This window comes from Alosa sapidissima, chromosome 2, assembly GCF_018492685.1.
Source record: "Alosa sapidissima isolate fAloSap1 chromosome 2, fAloSap1.pri, whole genome shotgun sequence".
Lineage (NCBI taxonomy): Eukaryota > Metazoa > Chordata > Actinopteri > Clupeiformes > Clupeidae > Alosa > Alosa sapidissima.
Window position 1 is genome coordinate 7,220,484 of NC_055958.1, and position 21,760 is coordinate 7,242,243.

At 40.6% G+C, this 21,760-nt stretch overlaps 1 protein-coding gene across 1 annotated transcript; it reads left to right on the forward strand.

Moving 5' to 3' along the window:
- The first annotated feature begins 239 nt into the window (after nt 1–239).
- Nucleotides 240–20,840, forward strand: zc3h15 (zinc finger CCCH-type containing 15). Its single transcript, XM_042067623.1, has 10 exons — nt 240–469; nt 1,538–1,639; nt 1,743–1,845; nt 2,094–2,246; nt 2,470–2,561; nt 10,718–10,903; nt 14,328–14,474; nt 15,518–15,646; nt 16,229–16,361; nt 19,552–20,840. Exons 1-10 carry the CDS (start codon nt 395–397, stop codon nt 19,719–19,721), a joined length of 1,290 nt encoding a protein of 429 aa, XP_041923557.1. The 5' UTR covers nt 240–394; the 3' UTR covers nt 19,722–20,840.
- The last annotated feature ends 920 nt before the right edge of the window (nt 20,841–21,760 follow it).

Here is a 21,760-nt window from a genome sequence, read left to right on the forward strand (position 1 = left end):
GCTATGACTAAAGTGCAGCCAGCATTGAATCAGTAATTGTAATTATCATTCTCATACAAAACTTAGGCCTCTGCAGCCATAATGTAGGATATGTGATAATAATAATGTTCTCCACTGAGAAAAACATACACCACAATAAAAGTTGTTTGACCTGAAAGATGTCTGCCTATATCTGTAGGCCTGAATTAATAAAGTGCGGATACAAGAGCTAGACTCAGTGCTGATGATGACACGCCAACTCTCCTCTTCTGTTACCCAGCATGCACAGCGGCTGCTGGGGGGGAAAAGCTCTCACCCAACGCTTGAAGCCTGCTACTTGCTAGCTAGCACAGTCATTTCATCACGAAAAATAGAGGTGGGGTATTAGAGGATAAACCTGCATATTTTAACCGATATGCCTCCGAAGAAACCCGCTCAACCTACAGGTGGTAAGAAAACTCAAGAGAAGAAAAAGGAAAAGATCATTGAAGTGAGTGGAATTTTGAATAGGAAATTCAATAATGGGAATCACTGTTCAACCATGCTGATTTTTCGGCCTACCATACTTGGTTTTCATGTAGGCGCTGTAACTAGCTCCTGGCTATATTTCTAGCAATTACTATTAGCCTGCCGGCTAGCCATAGATATATTACGAGCGTACCCATGTGGTTAAAATGACAGATCTAATAGCGAGACTTGACCAGTAGTGCATAATGGGTTTGGATATACACATAATTCTTGCCATTTAACGTTGAGGTCGTGCCTGTTAACGATACATGATCATGGACAAAAATAAACGACGGACCAAGCTACGTTCCCTTTATCACAATTTGGTTTTGTTAGCTAACGCCTGTTGTCAAGATATCACAATTAGCCGGCCAACTAGCTAGCTAACGGGCTCTGGTTTTGCGTTGCTTTCGATGATCTGGCAGTAGCTAAACTGATAAGAATTTACCAGAGGTTCGTTATTAGCCAGTGCCAGCCTGTACGTCGCTCTTTAAAATGACGAATAAATGCTTTACATAATACCTAAATGATTTACAGATACCTACAGACAACTTCCCAGCTAGTATTTATTCCAGCCATCATTTGGATTGAGAACCTTCAACGTTGTCAGATAGCTTTAGCTTACCCAACGATACTCCATTACTGGCGTTAGCTAACTAGCCATACCGCCAAACATAGTTCTATCTGTATGTGGATAACTTAAGCAATATTTATGTGAACACAATCTGGCCTCGGTTAGTTAACATAGCATCTGGCAATCTATTTTCCATAACAATCCTCTATATATCATGAGGCAGATTAACGTGTCTCTGCACCAATAACTAATTATTTTAATGTAACTGTTATGTTGCTAAAGCTGTTATGAAATGTAACACAAGCTAATGCTTGTTGCAGAAAGTGTAAGTTGAAGGCTTGCGTGTTAAAAGTAAGAATGCATTTGCTTGCGGTCACCCTGCTATTGTTTAGCTAGCCATATATCAATACCTCGATTGTCAAATTAAATGATTTGATAATGTTTATGTACACCGTATCATGTGATTTTAATACACAGGACAAGACCTTTGGCTTGAAGAACAAAAAGGGTGCAAAACAACAGAAGTTTATCAAAACTGTAACACATCAAGTGAAGTATGGACAACAGAATCCTCGGCAGGTAAGCTGATTGTTTTCCCCTGCCATTCTAGCTATGTAACATTATAATATCGGTTCCCACCTCTCATTAAAGCTTCATTGCCTTTTGATGTTTCCTGTGTTAGGTTGCTGCTGGAGAGGCGGGCAAAAAGAAAGATGACAAGAAGAACATATCTGAGCTGAATGAACTCTTTAAACCTGTAGTCGTTCAGCAGAAAGTCAGCAAAGGTAACAAAAGGATTGAATTTGTAGACAAACATGTTGTACATAAAAGAATACAATTAACATTCATAACACTCAACTCCCATGCACTGCTTTACCACAGTATATAAGGCGTACACATGCCTGGCTAGAATGTTGCAAATCCGTTACCACTGGTTGTAGTCCTATTCCGAATATGACATGAAGTCTGTTAAGACTATTGCATCAACCCCTGTGCCTGCCTGATGACTGAGTGATTGTGTGCTTCTATGCAGGCGTGGACCCCAAATCAGTGCTCTGTGCTTTCTTCAAGCAAGGACAGTGCACTAAAGGGGACAAGTGCAAGTTTTCCCATGACTTGACCATAGAGAGAAAATGTGAAAAGCGCAGCTTGTACGTTGATGAACGAGATGAAGACCTTGAAAAAGGTGAGAGAATCCGACGTTATTAATCATGGAGCATGAAAGTAAAATTGTCAGTTCAGCAGCATGAATCGCAAAGAAGCCATATGGATAATAGATTTTCATTTTTCATTTTTTATTGTAGGCACAGATGCTTTTCCCTGTTCAGAAAATGATTTATTGCAAATATGCTGTAATGACTATGTGAAATGCAGGTTTTCAAAAGCTACACAATTTTCTTGTTGTGTAGATACCATGGAACACTGGGATGAGAAGAAATTGGAGGAGGTTATCAATAAGAAGCACGGCGAGGCGGAGAAGATCAAGCCCAATACCAAGATTGTAAGCCTTTCAGTTGCACAAATGCATGCTTACGTACATACAAACATGTAGGCACACACACACACACACTTGGTTATAACCCTAGGTCTCCAGTCTAGTTATGTTGGCCTTACACCATACAATTTTCAAGCGATTTTATAGTCAGGGATTACAATTCTAGCCTGGATGCCAGCCAAACTTAGCCCCACCCACAAAATTTGAGGTCGGGAAATTCGGTCTGGACTTGTTCCGTTGTGAAGCAACTATGCCCGAACCAGAGCGGTTCGGACCAGAAAAACTCCTGAACGGTTTTGTTCAGAGCTGAAAATGCAACTGTGTTTGTCAGAGGACAGATGTAGGGTGCTAGTGACAAAATATTTGCCTTCAGTATGGTACGATGTCGTTGTAAATGACGTTTAATTACAAAGTGTTTCATTCATCCCGGTTCTCCCTAACAAAAACGCTGATGCTAGAAGATAGACATTTAGATTTCGCCATCGCATCTGTTGTAAAAGATATTGAATAGTGCAATAACTTTTAAAAAACGACCAGAAAACAATGTTAAGGCAATTGTTGAGAAGAAGGATGGTTCAGGTGTTCGTCCTAGAGGATTCACCCCCATTATCGGTTGAAACACGCCTCATAATCACATCCCAATGGAGCAGTATCAGACTCATATTCTGACTAGAATTTGAGTATGACTATGTCAGGCTATTAAATTTCCAAGTCAGAAGGAAATCATGGGAGTTTTACTGGAGTTGCGGTGTACTCTCGTCATCCAGATCGTTTAGTGTACAGTGGTAATCCGAGCTGTTTTAAATCAGTCCGAGTCAGTCTTTTTCTAGTCCTGATGTTACGACAATGTCAAAGGTTTGATATTATCTCGAGTCCTTTAGTAGTGGACAATATAAAAACCTATAAGTGAGCAACACCAGCACCAACAGGAAGGGGAAAAGTGGGTACAGCCGACAACAGGATGATTTGTGATTACGTTTCTTATAAATTATTAGTATTCCACCTGACCGATCAACTCTATAGCCCAGTGACCTGCCCGAAAATACTTCTACGTAAACACTTGCTCATGCGTATGGAGATTAGGGGTGTAACGGTTCATGTATTCGTATTGAACCGAAACGGTACGGGCGTCACGGTTCGGTGCATGAATTTACACAGAGAATACACGGTATAAAAATACATAAAACTCCTGTGCGGATTAATCAATTACTGTTAAGTAGCGAGAGTTACGGGAGTTCTTTAGCGACGCTAATCTGTAGCCTCGCCTTAGCTCTGAAGCTCTGATTGGCGCCTATGTTTTTTTTTTTGTCAGGTCGTCGGTCGAGTCCGTCAGTCAGACCCACAAGAGTTAGAGGATCCGCTGGTCTCTTTAAGATCGCAAGTTTGAGAACTTCAGTTACAGTAACGTTAGTACAGGCGAAATAGTGGTGGATGAGATGAAACTGTGTGTCGGCGTTGTTCAGCAGTTGTTGGGTATGTGAGTGGAAAAAATGCTGGCAAAATAGTGTGATATTTTCACAGTTAGTAGGCTAGATTATTACTTTACACACAATAAAAAAAATATTGAGGCAAATTGTAGACCCTTCCATATACAACTAAACACAGATGTTGAAGGTCTTGCTTAAGTCGATTTTTAAAAATAATTTTTCTATGTAATTTGCACTTTCAGAAATGTGTAGACCTATTTTCAGTTTTATAGCTGATTGTCTTATTTTGTTTACAAGTTACAGATGGAGTCTGGGTACTTATTGTACTGTTTAGCCTACATCTTACACACTTCAGGCTGTTGCAGATAGCTCAGGGAAGAGACTGTATGACACTAGGTGGTACAGCCTGAGACATGTACAAAAAAAAAATGCTTTCTGCATTTTTGTTTTGCTTTTCCCTCCATTGTACCGAACTCGTACCGAACCGTGATGTCCGAACCGAGGTATGAACCGAACCATGACTTCTGTGTACCGTTACACCCCTAATGGAGATGTAACATGATTGTGACATTTGATGTCGTTATATGCATAACACTGCAGTTTGGGGATGTCACACATTAAACAATGCTGCAGAAGCAAGGAAATATGACTTTGATATAAGTAGGCTATATGGGTTGTTTATACAAGCCTTTTTGAGTTCCTGTTGATATCTGGTGCATGATGGGGAAATATTTGAAAGTAATCTAGTTGCAGTCTTAAATAGTGACCCTGCAAGATTCCCAGTCTTTGCAAAATCATAGTCTGTTAGTAGTCTGTAGCTATAAAATCTGTAACATGTGAGCGGGTATGAGACAGTTGCCTAACAAATGTCTTTTCCAATTTTTGATCTAACGCAGATCCAGATCTCGCTAGGTTATTATGTTTGCAAGACATCATGAAACTAGATGTACCGCATAGCGGTACAAAATATGACCGCCACTCAGTCCTGTACATCCGTTCCGCGAAAATAAATCACACTTCAATTTGTCTCCATATTTTACTCCATCCCCCACTCTTGAAACTTTTGTGTATGCTTGTTTGGCATGCCTGAGTGTGTGTGTGCGGCTGCACAGAAAGTACCCTACTGGTGCTGAAAAGGTGAATAGATTGTAGAATAGCCAAAGAAGATGTAGAATTGTTATAAAACCTTTAAAATCTCTAAACAATCACAAGTAGGGCAGTTCATCACAGTTCATCCATTGCAACTGGATTGATGAAAGGTCACTTACACCTGTAGGCTACATTGTATTTGGGAAAAGCAAAAGGTATCAGCATAATGTTATTTATTTATTTATTTATTTATTATGTATTTTTAAACAAAAACATCTCTGTCAGTTCCATGCCGTTTTCAACAGCTATCAAAAACAAAGGTCATTTTTGGATGGATGGATTTTTTGTGAATGTTTCTTCTTCTACATAAGATTTTAGTCATCTTTAGTTCATGTAATACTTTATTGTCAATGCACAAATTAAGTAACAGTAGTCTGAAACGTTATTGTTAATGCACAAATTAAGTAACAGTAGCCTAGTCTGAAACGAAATGCTGTTTTACATCTAACCAGTGGTGCAAATAACTGACATGTCCAAATGGGCCTTGATGAAATGCGTCGCTAGACTGTTCATACACATTTTAACGGGCCAAAGTTGAAGAGCTTTTGTCCGTTATTGTTAGTGCAAATATAGGCTGATTCATGTTCCCTTGCATTGTTTAACTGAGGTCCATGGCTAGTCTGGCTTTCATCAGACCAAGCTCAATCTTTTAAGAAATCAAAAAATAAATAGCGGGCAGATCAGGCTGGGTTCACCCAGCCTAGTCCATAGGCACCCGATATTGTTTAATTTTCCGATTGAGATATACACGCTCTGGCTATTCTAAATGCAAAAATGCATCAGGGAGTTATGACAAAACGGTAACTAACAAACTAGATCCTAATAGAAAGCTTCCCTAAGCTACAGGTAGGATTATAAGGTAGGCCTATTTACAACATAAATTGTCAATAGGCTATGCTGGCGACACAAATAAAATCTCCTTTGGAAACCAATGGCTTACGCCTTACAGTATCAAGCGGACTTAAACTGTCATATCGTGGCGAAAAGTTGTAATAACATTCACGCAGCTCCATGAGTCAAGGAAAGCGCGAATGAAGTAGCCACTTCTAAATGGGACCCACTACACAGTAGCTTAAGGTGTTTTGCTAAAGCAGCCATAATTAAATGAAGGTGTCATTGTTTGGATACTTCACACACACGTGCTTTTTAATTTCACAGACTACAACTACCAAGCTGTAATCAAAGCACATCGATTCCCCTCTCACACCCTGCACGCACTTAAAACAAAATAAACAGGCGTCTCAGTCTCTCACATGTATAGGCAAAACTGTATCAGACCGGTGTAACATTGGTAAATCTTCCATTGCACAGAATGATTTTGTAGCACGTGCAATAAATGACAGTCGAAAGATACAAACAGTGCTGCTATACATTTGCTTGGTATAACCGCATGTATAGTTTTCTACAAATGCTATAAATCAAATGCCTCCATCACTCAACCAACGCTAACGGTAACATTACCTAGGTCCTTATTGATATTACAAGATTAACGTACCTGCAGTAAAAACCAAGCATGTCCGATAAACATCCTCAGATTTATTTCGGCTTCAAGAAGAAATGGGAATTACACTTCATGTGAACATCGTCCTATCCTTATTAGATGTTCGCTGCGGTAAATTACAGTCCTTGTATGAAGAGTCCATTGTTTTTTCCAACCCACTTTTAACTTCCAACAAAATTACGTCTCACTGCAACGATGTGCCATCTAGTGGACAAACGACTACTTCTCGCCAATACTGAAAATGCAGCCATGATGATGATGATGAATATTTATTTTGGCTTTCTTTTAATCCTACTGATTTTCATTTTTTACCGGGGGGGCAAATCACAAATGAGTGATTATGAGCCAGGTTGATGTGGGCCCTTGAGACCAACATACCATAAAAGATTCACAGAGAACTGTGTCTGCCCTACCCTCCTTTCGGGGGGTCCAGTCCAGCGGGGGGGGCTGCAGATGAAAACGAAAAATGACGGTTCCATGCTATCCATGTGGGGGTACATGCCCACCAAGTTTTGTGTACCCCGGTCTTTCAGTGTCCCGGGAATCCTTGTTGGTGTACGTCACTAAATGTACACATAAATTATTTTATTGTAAGGCCCCCCATGAACGAAAGTACACAAAACTTGGCATGCATTCAGAGGGTGTCATAATGATCCTACACTTTTAATTTCGTGCAGTTTTGACCTTGTCAGCCAGAGATATTGAGATGAAAACACCTAATTTTTTGCTTTTTAATTTTTAACTAGGTGGCGCTATACATGAAATAAGTGGTAATGGGATGGGTTGACATGCCCCCTTAAGACCAACATACATAAAAAAGGTGGACCTCCTAGGCCCTACAGTTCTCGAGATATTCACAGAAAACTGTCTCCGGCCACCTACAGGCCAGTTGGTGTATAGTAACATAAATTAATTTATTGTGTGGCCCCCCATGAACGGAATTCCACGAAACTTGGCGTGCATACAGAGGGTGTCATAATGATCCTACACTTCCAATTTCGTGCAGTTTTGACTATGTTAGGTCACAGATACCTTCAATTACAACACCTCATTTTTACTTTTTTGTGTTTAACTAGGTGGCGCTATACATGAAATGAGTGGTTATGGAATGGGTTGACATGGCCCCTTGAGATCAACATACAAAAAAAAAAATGGTCCTCCTAAACCCTACGGTTTTCGAGATATTCACAGAAAACTGTGTCTGCCCTACCCTCCTTTTGGGGGGTCCAGTCCAGCGGGGGGGCTACAGATCAAAACGAAAAACGATGGTTCCATGCTATCCATGTGGGGTTACATGCCCACCAAGTTTCGTGTACCCCGGTCTTTCAGTGTCCCGGGACTCATTGACGGAAATTTGGGCATGCGAAAAAGAAAAAAATCTGACTAAACCTATATGACCGCCGCTTCGCTGCGCGGCGGTCATAATAAGCCTAGCAGTGGCACATGAAGGCATAGCGGCAGTTTCTAGTGGCACTAAAGCGCTGCGCCGGTGCCATATGCTGCAGGGAGAAGGTGGTAAATATTGTAGGAAACTTCACTTAGAGTGGGAACCCTGAATACATGATCCTTACAAGACACTTGGACTTTTATTTTGACAAGTTGTCGTCGTTCTGTCTTCCACATTCATGAAAGGTTTGGTATGAATGTTGAGTCATGTCTCATGAAACAGTCATGAATGCTTTATGTGCAGTTTATGACAGCTGCTATGAATGTGTTATGAACTCACCCGTCAAGTAAAGTGTTACCAAAAATATTTTTGGTATAGCAGTAGGGGTGGGCGATATGGACAAAAAATAATATCTCTATTTTTTGTGATTTTGACGATAACGATAATTAGTCAATATCCTTTAAAAAAATGTTTTTGTTAAAGTCTGAGTTACTTTACAGCTCATTATTTATGAATAGCATCATTACAATAATAACCAATAACCTAACCTGTGACTTTTTAACCAAATCAACCAATGCATTGTCACTCTGACACATTTCCAATTGTGTGTGTGGCAATGACATGGTCTAGCCAGCTACATTAGAGAAGATGAATAGGCCTAACAGTTTCCCAAGAGAAAGTCTGAAGCTGAAGTTCCTTTCAAACCTTTACATAGGATTTACTGTAAAACTAAGCAGACCAACAGTGTACATCTCAGTTATTTCCTTCGATGTTTTCTTCAAGAGCAATCATATAGCCTAGGCTAGCATTCCAAGTTACAGAATAGAAACTAATGCGTTAGCTTATGGCTAATGTATATGAGAAATCCCAATGCTATGCTAACGGTTAGCATAATCGGTAAACGTAGATATTTAGAGCGAACTTCAGTCCATTTACAAAAGAGAGAGGCTACATGAGAATAGTTCTTTGTTTACAACTGACTATTAAAATACTCAAAGGCTAATGTTTTCTCTCCATATAATACCGTGTAGGAAAAAATGTGACTGTCTTACCAATGCTACTTGAACAGAAGTAGCCGCATAAAATCCCAAGTAGGCTACTCTCGCTGCACAAAATAAACATTAGGCGTGTGTGTGACAACGTTGTGACCCACTAGTGATCACGTGACACTTGCTCTGCTGCAGCCAGGGGCTTCTCCTGCATACACCTCCTGTGAATGAATGAGTCTTCAATGTGTGATTTCGAGTGTTATTTCCCCATAAGTAATTTAAATACTCGATAATGTCAATTTGCACATTGTTAAAACAACAATCACGATATTATCGCAGACGATATATATCGCCCACCCCTATATAGCAGTGCAATGCAAACATGAAAATGATCTGCATACAGACCAATTGCACGAAAATGGTAAACATAAACTACTTAAATGGTAAACAAACTACTTAAATTTAAGACCCAGAATTGTTTACAGATGGGCCACAGAAAGTCTCTGCCAAGTTCACCTAGCCTAATTCAAGGCCTGCCTTTGGTTCATTTGATTCGTTTTTCTTGGATAGCCTAAGCCTACCAAACATCAAGCAAATAAAAAAATGACGTTCACGGTTGGAAAACAAATATCTTCATGTTGTCTAGCCTAGGCATTTCATATAATGTAGCCTAGTGCATTGTGCGCCTGGTTTTATATCACAAAATATTTGTGCAGCAATACGCTTTTAAGAAAGGCTGATCTCTAATAATGGCAACAAGGAAAGACGTTTCAGGTCCAATTGATTATTATATGTTCACGAAGCGTTTCAAACAAACTGCAGGTAACGTTGCAATTATGGTTGTATGGGCATTTGCTTAAAAATGGTTGAGAACCACTAATCTACATGCAAAATTCCCTGAATATTAGTGCAGATTCCCTCTTGTTGTAACATTAAGAATGAAATTGCACAAAATGATAAATTGCCTCATTAAACCTCTCCCCGTGTCAGTATATCTATGGAACTCCTCCTACGGCGTGTGATTGTAGGTCTGATTTTTAAATTAAGCAGCAGCGATGGTCGTGGCCGCTGAGTGGGAGGGAGACCTCCGGTTAAACCATAATCTTGCTACTCAATGTTTTCCTAAGATTGGCCATCACTATGTTACAAAGGCAGTGAAATATTAGACAAATGTATGGCCAGTTGGCCACCGCTTGTTAACCCATTTGTATATCAGGCTTTTGCAGCCTACACTGTGCATTTGTTAAGTCAGTATTATATCATAGCAAAGGACACAGTCTGAACGTACCAGACAAATGGTACAGCCCAATGGGGGTGAGAGTTTGGAAATCGTATTTCATTAGATTATATCCTGAATTCTTGGTATGTGATGGTAATTCTGCAATTAGATGCAATATTGGATAACATTAAATTTTATTACATTTTTTCAGTACCCCCCAAACTATTATTTTCTTCCCTTTTGGGAGGGTCCAAGTCTCATCTAGGGTGGTCGGACCCCCCCCCAATACCCCCTGTAATTCGAACCATGGGTGACGGGTGCTAATTTCTATCTCTGCTCTACACCCATAATGGGTAGCATTAGTTGAATTTGCTCCATCACTTTACCTCATTTAAGAATCATTGCTATCCTCGATCAATTGCAGTTGATAATGTAAGCAATTTAAACTTTTGGTGGTTACGTTTTTTTTTGTCTTTTTTGTTATCTGTAGGTGTGCCGATATTTCCTGGATGCCATAGAGAACAATAAGTACGGTTGGTTCTGGGTCTGTCCTGGCGGAGGAGACTCCTGTATGTACCGCCATGCCCTCCCTGTTGGGTTTGTGCTCAAGAAAGACAAGAAGAAAGAGGAGGAGAAGGAGGAAAAGATTTCACTAGAGGAACTGATTGAAACTGAGGTGAGTTTTTCTTAATGATGATGGTTTATTAATGCAAATGTTTTTTGTTTTTTTTGTATTGTATGTGGAGGTCAACCGATATGGGGTTTTTCTATGGCCAATGCCAATATTTATAAATCAGGGTCAGCCGATGTATGCTTTTTTTTTTTGTTTTGGCCATCTGCGACACACACACGCACACACACAATATGTATGTACCGTATTTTCCTTTTTTTCATAGTTTGGCTGGTCCTGCGACTTATAGTCAGGTGCGACTTATATATGAAAACATATATAATTGCACATGTTTTTAAATGTTAATTTATATTAACTGACATGAACCCTACGTGAAACATTACGTCTACAGCCTATTACTAGTGCATATGCCAGACCAATCGATGGCGCCGCTGTGCAGAAGCTTCACGATAATTTCGCGTGAATCGCGTAGAAGAAAACATTGTTGAAACAGTTTGTTAAGCCAGAGAATGTCTAATAAGTGCTGTGGTTAAGCAGTCGCATGAAATAAGGAGACTACAGACAATTCGGGTTTCAATTCAACTGTTAAACTAATAAAGTTAATTTTCAAGGTATGTGACTGCTATGTGAAATTTCAAATGCTTTGCCTACGCATTGCATTAGGTCTGAGCACCACTGGAGAAAACACTAACATGCAGTAAGCTAATGATTAACTAAGTTAAGCTAACGTGTGCTTCTAACTTAGCCACTAAAAGCTGGTAGGCTACATTGTGCACATAAATCATGACGGGGGAAAGAAAAACATTTTAATATGATAAATAAATGGTTTGGTTTGTTTTGACAAGCAACATGTCAGGTCGAGTGCCGTGGCTGAGTTGAGAGGTGGGGCTATGTCAAAGATCCTTGATTACTAGCTCGTCATAAAGTTCCCGGCTTTGCACCTACAGGCGTCTACATGGCGAAAGTTAGCCGGCGTTTCAAAAGTTCCCACTTCGGAAGCCGGTTTCAGTCTCCTAAACTGCCGGCGTCGTGTACATGCAAGGCGTAACCGTTAACAAAACCTCACCGGTTTTGTGCACGGCCCCTCAGTCAGAGATTAGTGCTTGCACTACCCTGAAACACACGCGCATACCTAAATCGTCAAATTATGGCAGGGATTCTATTTATAGCCTGGCCTCAGATTTGGACAAATAAAAGCCAGTATAATTTTGTTTCAATTTAACTCATAAAAGAGCTCTTCTTAATATTTTATATTGTTGGTTGGTATTGTTGCCAATGAAAAGTCATTTACACCATGAGTCTCCAACACGTTGCTCTCATTGCTCTCAAGCTAGTCGCATGCCGCACCCTTCTGGGCTAGAGGCTGAAGCCTACATTTAAACACAATTGTTGCTGCCAGGCATCAGCCTATGAATTTAATAAAAAAGTAAATCATGCATAATTTAAAAAATAACTACATTTAGGCTATCTTAGACATCTTTGGCTATACAGAATAAGGTTTCCCTTGCAGCGCAGCACACGAATGAATGAAAGCGCGGATACCTTATCTCGCAATAAGTGGATGGCAATCGAAATTCCCGACACTATGAAACTTAATAGTAAGCCATTAAATACCCCACAGATTTCAGTGGTCATCAGTCCCGATATTTAGCAATATAATCAACAGTCCGAACGTAAATTAAATCTCAAATTAAACATCTGCTTTTGATAGCCTACCCATGCCGCTCCAAACGAAAAGTAGGGCTATGTCTCACAATAAAACGTAAGAAATAAGGACTATATATGTAGCTGACTCGAATACAAGCCATGGCCAAATAAAGGTGCTGTGCTTTGCGCAGCCTAAATTTGAGGATTTACGAGTCTCCTAAAAATCCCTCACCTGTTATCTAGACATGCATGAAAACATTTGAAAACAAAACGCACTGCCATGTAATATTTGATCGCTGTTTTGCTACTAATTATCTTTCACGTACAATGTGCGCTCCGTGTCTGTAGCTGTCTGTTCACGTCCGCAATCGAATGTCAAATAGAGAAGTCATCCATGTTCTCTACGTTATAGCCTAGGCGGTCATGCTTCTGTATTTGCAAAATTCCTGACGGTTCCTGATCGCTAAATGTTTGTTTTCCTTTCCTGTCGATAGCGGTTGATGTTGAAGCACCTAGGCTATAATTTGACTTCAGCAGTGACAAATCCTGCTGAGAGAGAGAGCAACGAAAAGAGGCACCCCCAAAGTGGTCCTGCGCGCGCGTGTGTGTCTCTGCATGGGGTTCAATTGAAGTCAGAGTTGGGCCGTCAATAGTCCCGCATTCAGGCCGCTCCATTATTATATTAATGTCAGACAGGGTACAGGGTAAAATGTGTGGGAATCTCTCGCATTATGATGGTTAGATTTGCGGGACTTTTATTATTATGCTCAATACTAAGTAATAATTTATTCGCAATAGGCCTACCCGCAATTCCGCGCTGGAATTTAGACCCTTTTAAATGTGCATCTTTTTTTCTCTCGCTCTCTTGGAGGTGTCCAGCCAAGCAATTGTTCTGCTGTATGCCAGCCTGTGCCAATATATCGTACAAAATGATTGATTGCATTGCATTCTCCACATTTTTAGCTAAATTTTCATGTACATCAGCATTTGAGTTCAGTGATTTTTTTGTAAATTGCTTTACAATTAGTGTCGGGCCTTCATAAATTGCTTTACAATTAGCGTCGGGCCTTCGGCTTGCCTCTTGCCACTATTCACTCCTTCTTCTTCATTAACATTCCCTGTAGAATTCTCAATATTTTTGGCCTCACTGTGTACAGTTACATAGTCTGTCTGTTCTTAGTCTTGGATTTTGTGAAATACATTTCTAAATATCACCTGCTTGCTGCAGCTTCGGTCTGCACGTCAATTTAAACCCACATCTTTTTCTCTCTCGAGCATTTAATCTGCTGCCAGCTTCTATCTCCACATCGTTCAAAATGCTTGATTGCATTGCATTCTCCACATTTTTAGCTACATTTTCATGTACCACATCAGCATTTTTGTTCTGTGAATCTTTTGTAAATTGCTTTACAAATACCGTCGGGCCTATTAGCCTATTGCCATGGCTTGCCTCAGCTTAGGTCACGTCCTTTTAAAACCGTCTTTTTCTCTATCATGAGCATTTAATCTGCTGCCAGCTTGTGACTCCACATCGCCCAAAATGCTTGATTGCATTGTATTCTCCACATTTTAGTAACATTTTGGTGCACCTCATGGCATTTTCTTTCAGTGAATCTTTTGCTTTGCAATTACCTTCCTGCCCTCCTCTTGGCTGCCTTCACTCCTTCATCTTCATTAATCTTTTTGGCCTCAATAATCCAGTTCCATAGTCTCTGTTTTTGGTTTTGGATTTTGTGAAATACATTTCTAAATAAATGCGACTTATAGTCCGTCTCTCGTATACATTGTCATACGTTTGTTCCCTTGTCTCTCTTTCCTCCAGCGAGCTGCCCTGGGACCAAATGTCACCCGTATCACCCTGGAAACATTCTTGGCCTGGAAGAAGAGGAAACGGCAAGAGAAGATCTACAGAGCTGAGCAGGACATGGAGAAGAAAAAGGCTGACTTTAAAGCCGGCAGGTCACTGGGGGTGAGTGAGCACAGTGGACCTGTGAACTCAGTGCTTGCACACACACACCCGTCTAAACAAGGCTGCTGTGTCAGCATCCCTGTGCAGCTCAGCTGATGCAGTGAAGACTCCTTTGAGACAAACTTTGCAAAAAAGCAAGTCACCATTTGTCCTGGGACATTTCTCCATGGATTGCAGTAGTTAAAAACAAGCGCCAGCTTCCAATGAATTTGCTGAAAAGGCATTTCCTCTTGTAGGTCTAGTGCCTTACGTTGTTTGGCCCCTTATGTCTGCAGGCGCTTGTTTTCCTTTTCTAGCTACACAATGGTTGTCCCCTGCTTACACTCTTGTTATTGTAATGAAATGGTTGTTTATTTTAATTATATTATAATGTGTTTTAGGTGGGCAAATAGTTCCAAGTTTCTCAAGTTTGTACAGTGTTGGGTGTATGTCTGTACTACTGATGATTAATTTCCCAACTCCTATGTTCCCTTTAATTGCTTGTCAGATCAAAGAATATCATTCCCATGGTAGTGCATGTCTGTCACTCAATTATGTTGAAAAAATGAGCATGGAAGAACAATTTAGTTCACCACTGGTGACTTCCTCCGAATTGCTGTTCATCCATCAAGATGGAATCCATCCAAAGTGTTAAGAATTTATCTCTAGTGTTTACCCTTGTGTACCAGTGGGTGGCGGCAGAGCCCCAAGACTTTTGGAGTCGTGGTCTTCGATAAGTACTCTGGAGATCAGCATTATGATTTATCATCAATGCAGTGAGCAGTCAAGGAGTTTTATGTAGTTATGTATTATAGAGAGCCTGTTTCCAAGTGATGCATTACATTTAATAGATAGTGTTAGGTTTATTTGCTGGAATAATAATAATAATAATAATAATAATAATAATAATAATAATAAGCTTTATTTGTATAGCACCTTTCATACAGAGTATGTTTTACTGTCACTTGCTTGGACCTTATGCAATACTGATATAATGCTGAAGGAGCGATTTAGGACAGAGTGATGGAAACTAAGATGAGTGGTGATGTCTGTCCCCATTGCAGGTCAGTGGACGTGAAGTCTTCGAGTTCCGCCCTGAGCTGGTTGACGACGACGATGATGAGGCTGATGATACCAAGTACGATACCAAAAACGGTGATGATGATGGCGATGAAGAAGACGTCATTCAGGAGGTTAGTCACCTGTGTTGGAGCAATGCCTACCTTTGATCCTACTTGTAAGGCCATAGTGTATAAGTACAAGCCAATAGTGTATAAGTACAAGCCAATCCAAACTTTTCTCATCTGTTGTTCCTCGTTGGTGGAACACACTGCCTGTTCCTACAAGGACAGGGACATCCTTTTCCACTTTCAAAAAACTCCTGAAGACCCAGCTCTTTAGAGAACATCTACTCTCATAGCAACACTTACAACAAGTCTTACTGATCCTAGCACTCACCAGCCGTTTTAAACTGACAAGTAACTGTTAAAAACAGCACTCACCGACGCACTTATTCTTACTGTACTCTAATGTTTTTTTTAAACTGTCCTAAAATTGTGAGAATTGTTCTAAAACTTACTGTTTACCATGTTGTTAGTCGCTTTGGTTAAAAAGCGTCAGCCAAATGTAATGTAATGTAAAAGTAGCATTGTTTTGTACCTCTTGTTCAGGCTCATTATTCTGGGGCGCGTTTCCCAAAACCATAGTTGCTATATCTTTCTCTATATCTTTTTTAAATGCTCATGGGTGTTTGATTTTTTTTGTCATTACTTCAGGTGCAAGAGCCCGAGTCGTTCCAGGACATTGACATTGCCCGGTTTGTTCCCCAAGAAGTTGACCATGCTGGCATCACAATTGCAGCAGCGGACCGCTTCAAGGCAAAGACCCAGCCAGCTAGTGAGACAGACGGTGCGTGCCATTTTAACATTGTGTGGCACTGTGTGGCGATATATTTGGCGTTACATTCCTGTTTTCACTGCCAGCAACAGAACAGAACGATTGAATTGATGCTTTTCATTGTGTAGCATGATTTAGTCATAATGAAAACCATTGAAAGGGTCATTGACATTAGATATAAAGTAGAGATGCACCGATTGCAATTTTCTGGGCCGATACCGATTTCCGATTTTTCATAGTTTGACCTGCCGATACCGATTTTAGCCTATTCCGATTTCATTTCTTCTAACCATTTTACAGCACACACACAAAGTTATTTTCTATCTTTTCTTTGATAGAACATGTTAATATAGAAGTGTAATCAACTTATCAATTATGAAATGGCTGTTAAAAAAAAATAGAACCGGTGAGCAGACAGATTCTTTTTCAAGTCTAACTTCAGATGCTGTATCAAATTATGGATTAGCCTAAGTTAAGTTATGGAACACCCATTTTATGCTTCTCACATCCAATATCCAACTAAAGATTTAAGAACAATTTTCATGATGCATTTGAACATACTACCATGTAACATATTTTCATATGCATTGATGAATTTATGGGAGGGCGAGGGAAAAGTGGTAGCAGCCTAGGCTATCACGCAAACACAGGGGAGAAGTGCTAATAGCGATTAGGTGCTCCACGAAACAGTGCACGTCTGTTTTGCGGTGAAAAAATTAAATCCAAATTCCGGTTAAATGCATCAATTAGGCTATAGAAACTTTCAGAGACGGCTGATTCAGTATTCAGAGTATCAGTTTTCTTCATTGTAGGCTACTATGTCAAAAGCAACTTTAACGTTTGTTTGCCTTTCTAATAGGCTATCGTTTGTTCACTTTCACAACATCCACTTTTCAATCTGCTAGACTAGGGTATTTTAAGGCATAGCCCTAGTCTACGTGCAGTAAATAGTTAGAGTATTTTTTTTTTTAAGTGGAGTAGAACTACTAGGGCTACTGTATGTCGCTGCTTGTTGACATCTTATTATGTAGCCTAGCCTATGATCGCTAAACTTTGATTTTTTTTAATGTCGCAATCTTTTATCTCCGTTCAGCAGGCTTGCGGTGATGAGCGATGTTTACGTAGCCTAATGAAGTGACAGCTTAGTAAATTCCACGCAGTAGGCCAATGGTAAAGCACAGCGTTTGCTGCATAGAAAAACTCAGTAGCCTATTAGCGCTTTCTTTGTAGCCCTACATCCAGCCCTGAGTGTTGGCCTGGTTGCTAGCTTCTTCAAACTTTGCAAACTCAGCTGGGTGTTGTTACAATTGCAGCGCACGAGTGTATTTGACCGGCATAAAATCGGCATGTCTCAGACTGACCGGCCGGTCGCCGGTCATGGCCGATCACGTGAAAATCAGCCGATTCCGGTCACCAGCCGATCTATCGGTGCATCTCTATAGTATAAGTATATATACTTTTTTGATCCCGTGAGGGAAATTTGGTCTCTGCATTTTAACCCAATCGGTGAATTAGTGAAACACACTCAGCACACAGTGAACACACAGTGAGGTGAAGCACACACTAATCCCGGCGCAGTGAGCTGCCTGCTTCAACTTCTTGCTCAAGGGCACTTCAGCCGCGGCCCACTGGTCGGGGCTCGAACCGGCAACCCTCCGGTTACAAGTCCAGAGTGCTAACCAGTGGGCCACGGCTGCCCATCTCTAATATAAAGTCGAGTAGAGGGGGGCAGATAACTGTTACAAGTGCCACGTGAGGGTCAGTGACCCATCCTCTCGGTCAGTTTTGAGGAAACCTGAAGTAGCTACTGTGTTTTGTGTCGTTGCTGTTGTGATTTGGGGTCGACCAATTATCGGCCTGGCCGATTATTAGGGCCGATATTTAGCATTTTTATAATAATCGGCATCGGTCATTTTTTCCACCGATAAGCCGATATTGAAATGGATAAAGAACGAAACACGCTACTTTGTCTGTAAAGCGTCTCTCACTCCCTGCATTTGGTACTCTGTGGTCAAGAGCATTGTCCCACCCACAACACCGTCTGATTTGATAGTTAGCACGAATGCAGCCAATCAGGATCGAAGACTGAACACAGAGAAAGTTTAGGATTCTCACTGAGGCAGACTGTAGACTGGGCTTCATCTGTACGGAGCTACTTTTTGAAGGTAAGGGAGGTAGCCTACATTGCTGAAGTTGCAATGAATCACAATCATCTACACTGAAGTTACAAAAACACCACTTTGTAAGCTACTGTCGGATCAATAAGTAAAGCACCCACTTCCTTCATTTAGCGAATTCCCAAATGATGCACGTTAGTGTATGCTGTTTAGCCTACAAACTCGGGTGCTGCGCGTCGGGAGTTCTCTGCCTCCGCCTCGTCCGTTAATTGTGAATAACAGGACACCTCGGCGGACATAGTACAGACAAGTCCTAAATTATGCGATAGCGAACGTCAAAAAGTCTAATTGCTCCTTTTTGAAACGGACTGTCAGAAAAGACTACATGCACCCAGGGCCAGCCGTAATTTGATCGGATCTGAACTAAATCGCGTCCTGAGCTGGCTATTAACGTGCTTTTTAGGCTCTCAAAAGTGTAGCTTATAGCATATGGACACAAATTGCATGCTTAAATGGCCTAAGAACTATTTAAAACTGTTTTGTTAAACTATTCAACCGTAGCACTTACCATCACGCATGCATCTCTCCCTCACACTCACACACACGATGGCAAAGTATCCTCTTTGTGACCGGTCCCTTAACAAGCACATAGCCCATTGTGTAGGCCTACTCTTTGAAAATAATTGCCATCACTCAGCTCTTGGATTAACATGATAGGCCTACACAGGATATACACTTGCAAGTGATGCAAGTTGATAGACAATTGTGTATCAAAAGAAGAAAGAAAAGTTTGCATAATTAAATGCTTTTGAATGAATTTTTTGCAGCATATCGCCTTTACTATCTACCCCCCCTTTTTGATATCGGTTTTACATATCGGTTATCGGCCTCCTGTTTTGGTAATAATTGATATCGGCCCTGAAAAAACCATATCTGTCGATCCCTAGTTGTGATTTGGTTTCTGCTTGCTCCTGTTCCGCTTCAGTTGGTCCGCAGCTTGTCCCTCTTCCCCAATGTTTGTTTGATTGCTAATGTGGAGCTTGTTTTCCCTGTTCCCCACCCCCCACCACCACCACCATCCACAGACAACAAGCTCAGTGAGGCTTCAGGCGGAGCGGAGGTCAACGGTGAGCTCAGCGAGGACCAGACGCTGGAGGACGAGGCAGAGGACGTCCCCGTGGACGAGAACCTCTTCACGGGAGAGGACCTGGACGAGTTGGAGGACGAGCTGAACACACTGGACCTGGAGGAATAAGAACCGAGGCAGGAGCCTGGGGGAGTAGGGGTTGGGGGACTGGTCAGCTGCGTTTTCATGAACTACACAACACAAGGCTTTTGACGTGAACGAAAACAGTGTCTTCACAAAATCAAACAATAACAACAACAACAACAACCACCACCACCACTACAGTCTCCACATTGGAATTTGTGCAGCCTACAATCCTTTTGTCTACTCAAAAAAACGAAGAGAAAAAAGGAAAAAAGCAATTAAATAAATCCCTGGATTCTTCAAGATTTGTTTTTTTTGTTTTTGCGAAGTGTGCAGAGATAAATGAGATCAGAATAAGTCATTTTATTTTTTTTTTATTATTTGGTTCCCCCAAGCAGGCATTGTCAAAACCAATCTGGCCTTATCAGAACAGTCAGGCGAAGTCCCTGACACATTTTAAAATTCACCATGAATCTGAGATGGAAATAAATTCAAAAATAAAAGATTTATTTTGGGTTGATTTGGTAGCAGTTTGTTATAATAGGTTTTTTATAATAGGTGACAACAGTTTGATTTAGGCCAACGGTCTGCATTGAAAGTACCAGATCATCTTCCGATCACAACTTGTATTTCTGGATTTAAAAGCACTTGGGATTGGGTGTGGAAGTGCTTATTGCAATACAAAACAAACTTGTTTTTCCATTGCTACTTTCATTTCTGAGTTATATCTAAAGTGCATGCCTGTATCAGGATAAGAATGTATATGGTGAACATGTGTAATGCCGACATTCTAGTGTTGAACACACACTTCTTGACGCGACCGGGCAAAAAAAAGAAACAAGCTCCATCTCTGTCGCTCTGTCAGTTTGTCTGTACAAGCAGTCCCTGTAGTAGAGCATGACCTCATAAGGAACAGTCCATCTCAGAGGAGGAAGCTGGCAAACAGATATCATAAAAAGACAACTTTGCTGCTCAGGTTTGGCTGCTATGCTGCTGAATGGAAGTATACCTGTGTAAGGCTATAAGTCGCAGAATAGAGGGAGAGAGAGAGAGGCTGGTAAGTTGGATATGTCTGTGTCTGTCCCCTTGTGTACCGGATTGTTTTATTCACCCTTTCACCAACATGCCAAGATAAATTGTAAATAAAAGGATATCAGATATTGACTGGCTCTTAAATGTGTGAGATATTTTTGTCACAAAGCTATATTGCTGTATGCAATGTGCACCAAGTTTGTAGGTAAAAGGAGTTCATGAGTAAATCGTTGCCAAGCTGGCCTATTATGAAGCCAATCCCTGTCATGGGTGAAATACTTTGGTGGGAAATGTATTTATTCAAGGGCAAGGGTTAATTTACTTTTTTGAGAAATTCCTCATTCTCAGACTTGCTGAGGCTAAGTGAACAGATTTCTTTCACCCCTTCACTGTTCAGCATGGTTTAAGGGGTGTAAGGAAACTTGCCAGTAGACCTGCCCAAAGGAGGCATTAATGACACTGGTACCACATGTGTAACCAAAGTAATGACCTGCTAAAAGATATTTGGCATTGTCATTACACTGGCATTTCCTAGGGTAGAATAATGTGAATTCCTCTCTTTTATTCAAAAACATTGACCACATATAAAAGAACACACCAATGCAATTATAACTAAACATGGGCAAATATGTAGACCAACTCGACGTCAAATGAGGCCACATATTTGATCAAAAAAGTAGTTTGTCATTCCAGGTCAGCATGTGCAATACTAAAAATAGAGCCCTGATATGTTGGTTTTGCCTGTTTATCTGGGTGGAGATGTGTTCTGCCTGTTTCATGAATAAAAACATAATGACTTATACTGATCAGAAGATAATCAAAAGCAAGCAAAATCACAAGCAAGAACTTAGGAAATGCATTTTGGAGTTCTGGCTGTAGGGTTCTGAAGGCATGAAATCATCAGACCATCAGTTACCCTATTAAAGATCTAATTACCATTTAACTACTTAAATCAATCCATCAAAGTTATTACATGTGATCACTTTTGGTTGTTTTTTGACTGGCAAACCAGAAGGAAACAAGAGAACCAATTAAAAACTGCTCTACATATG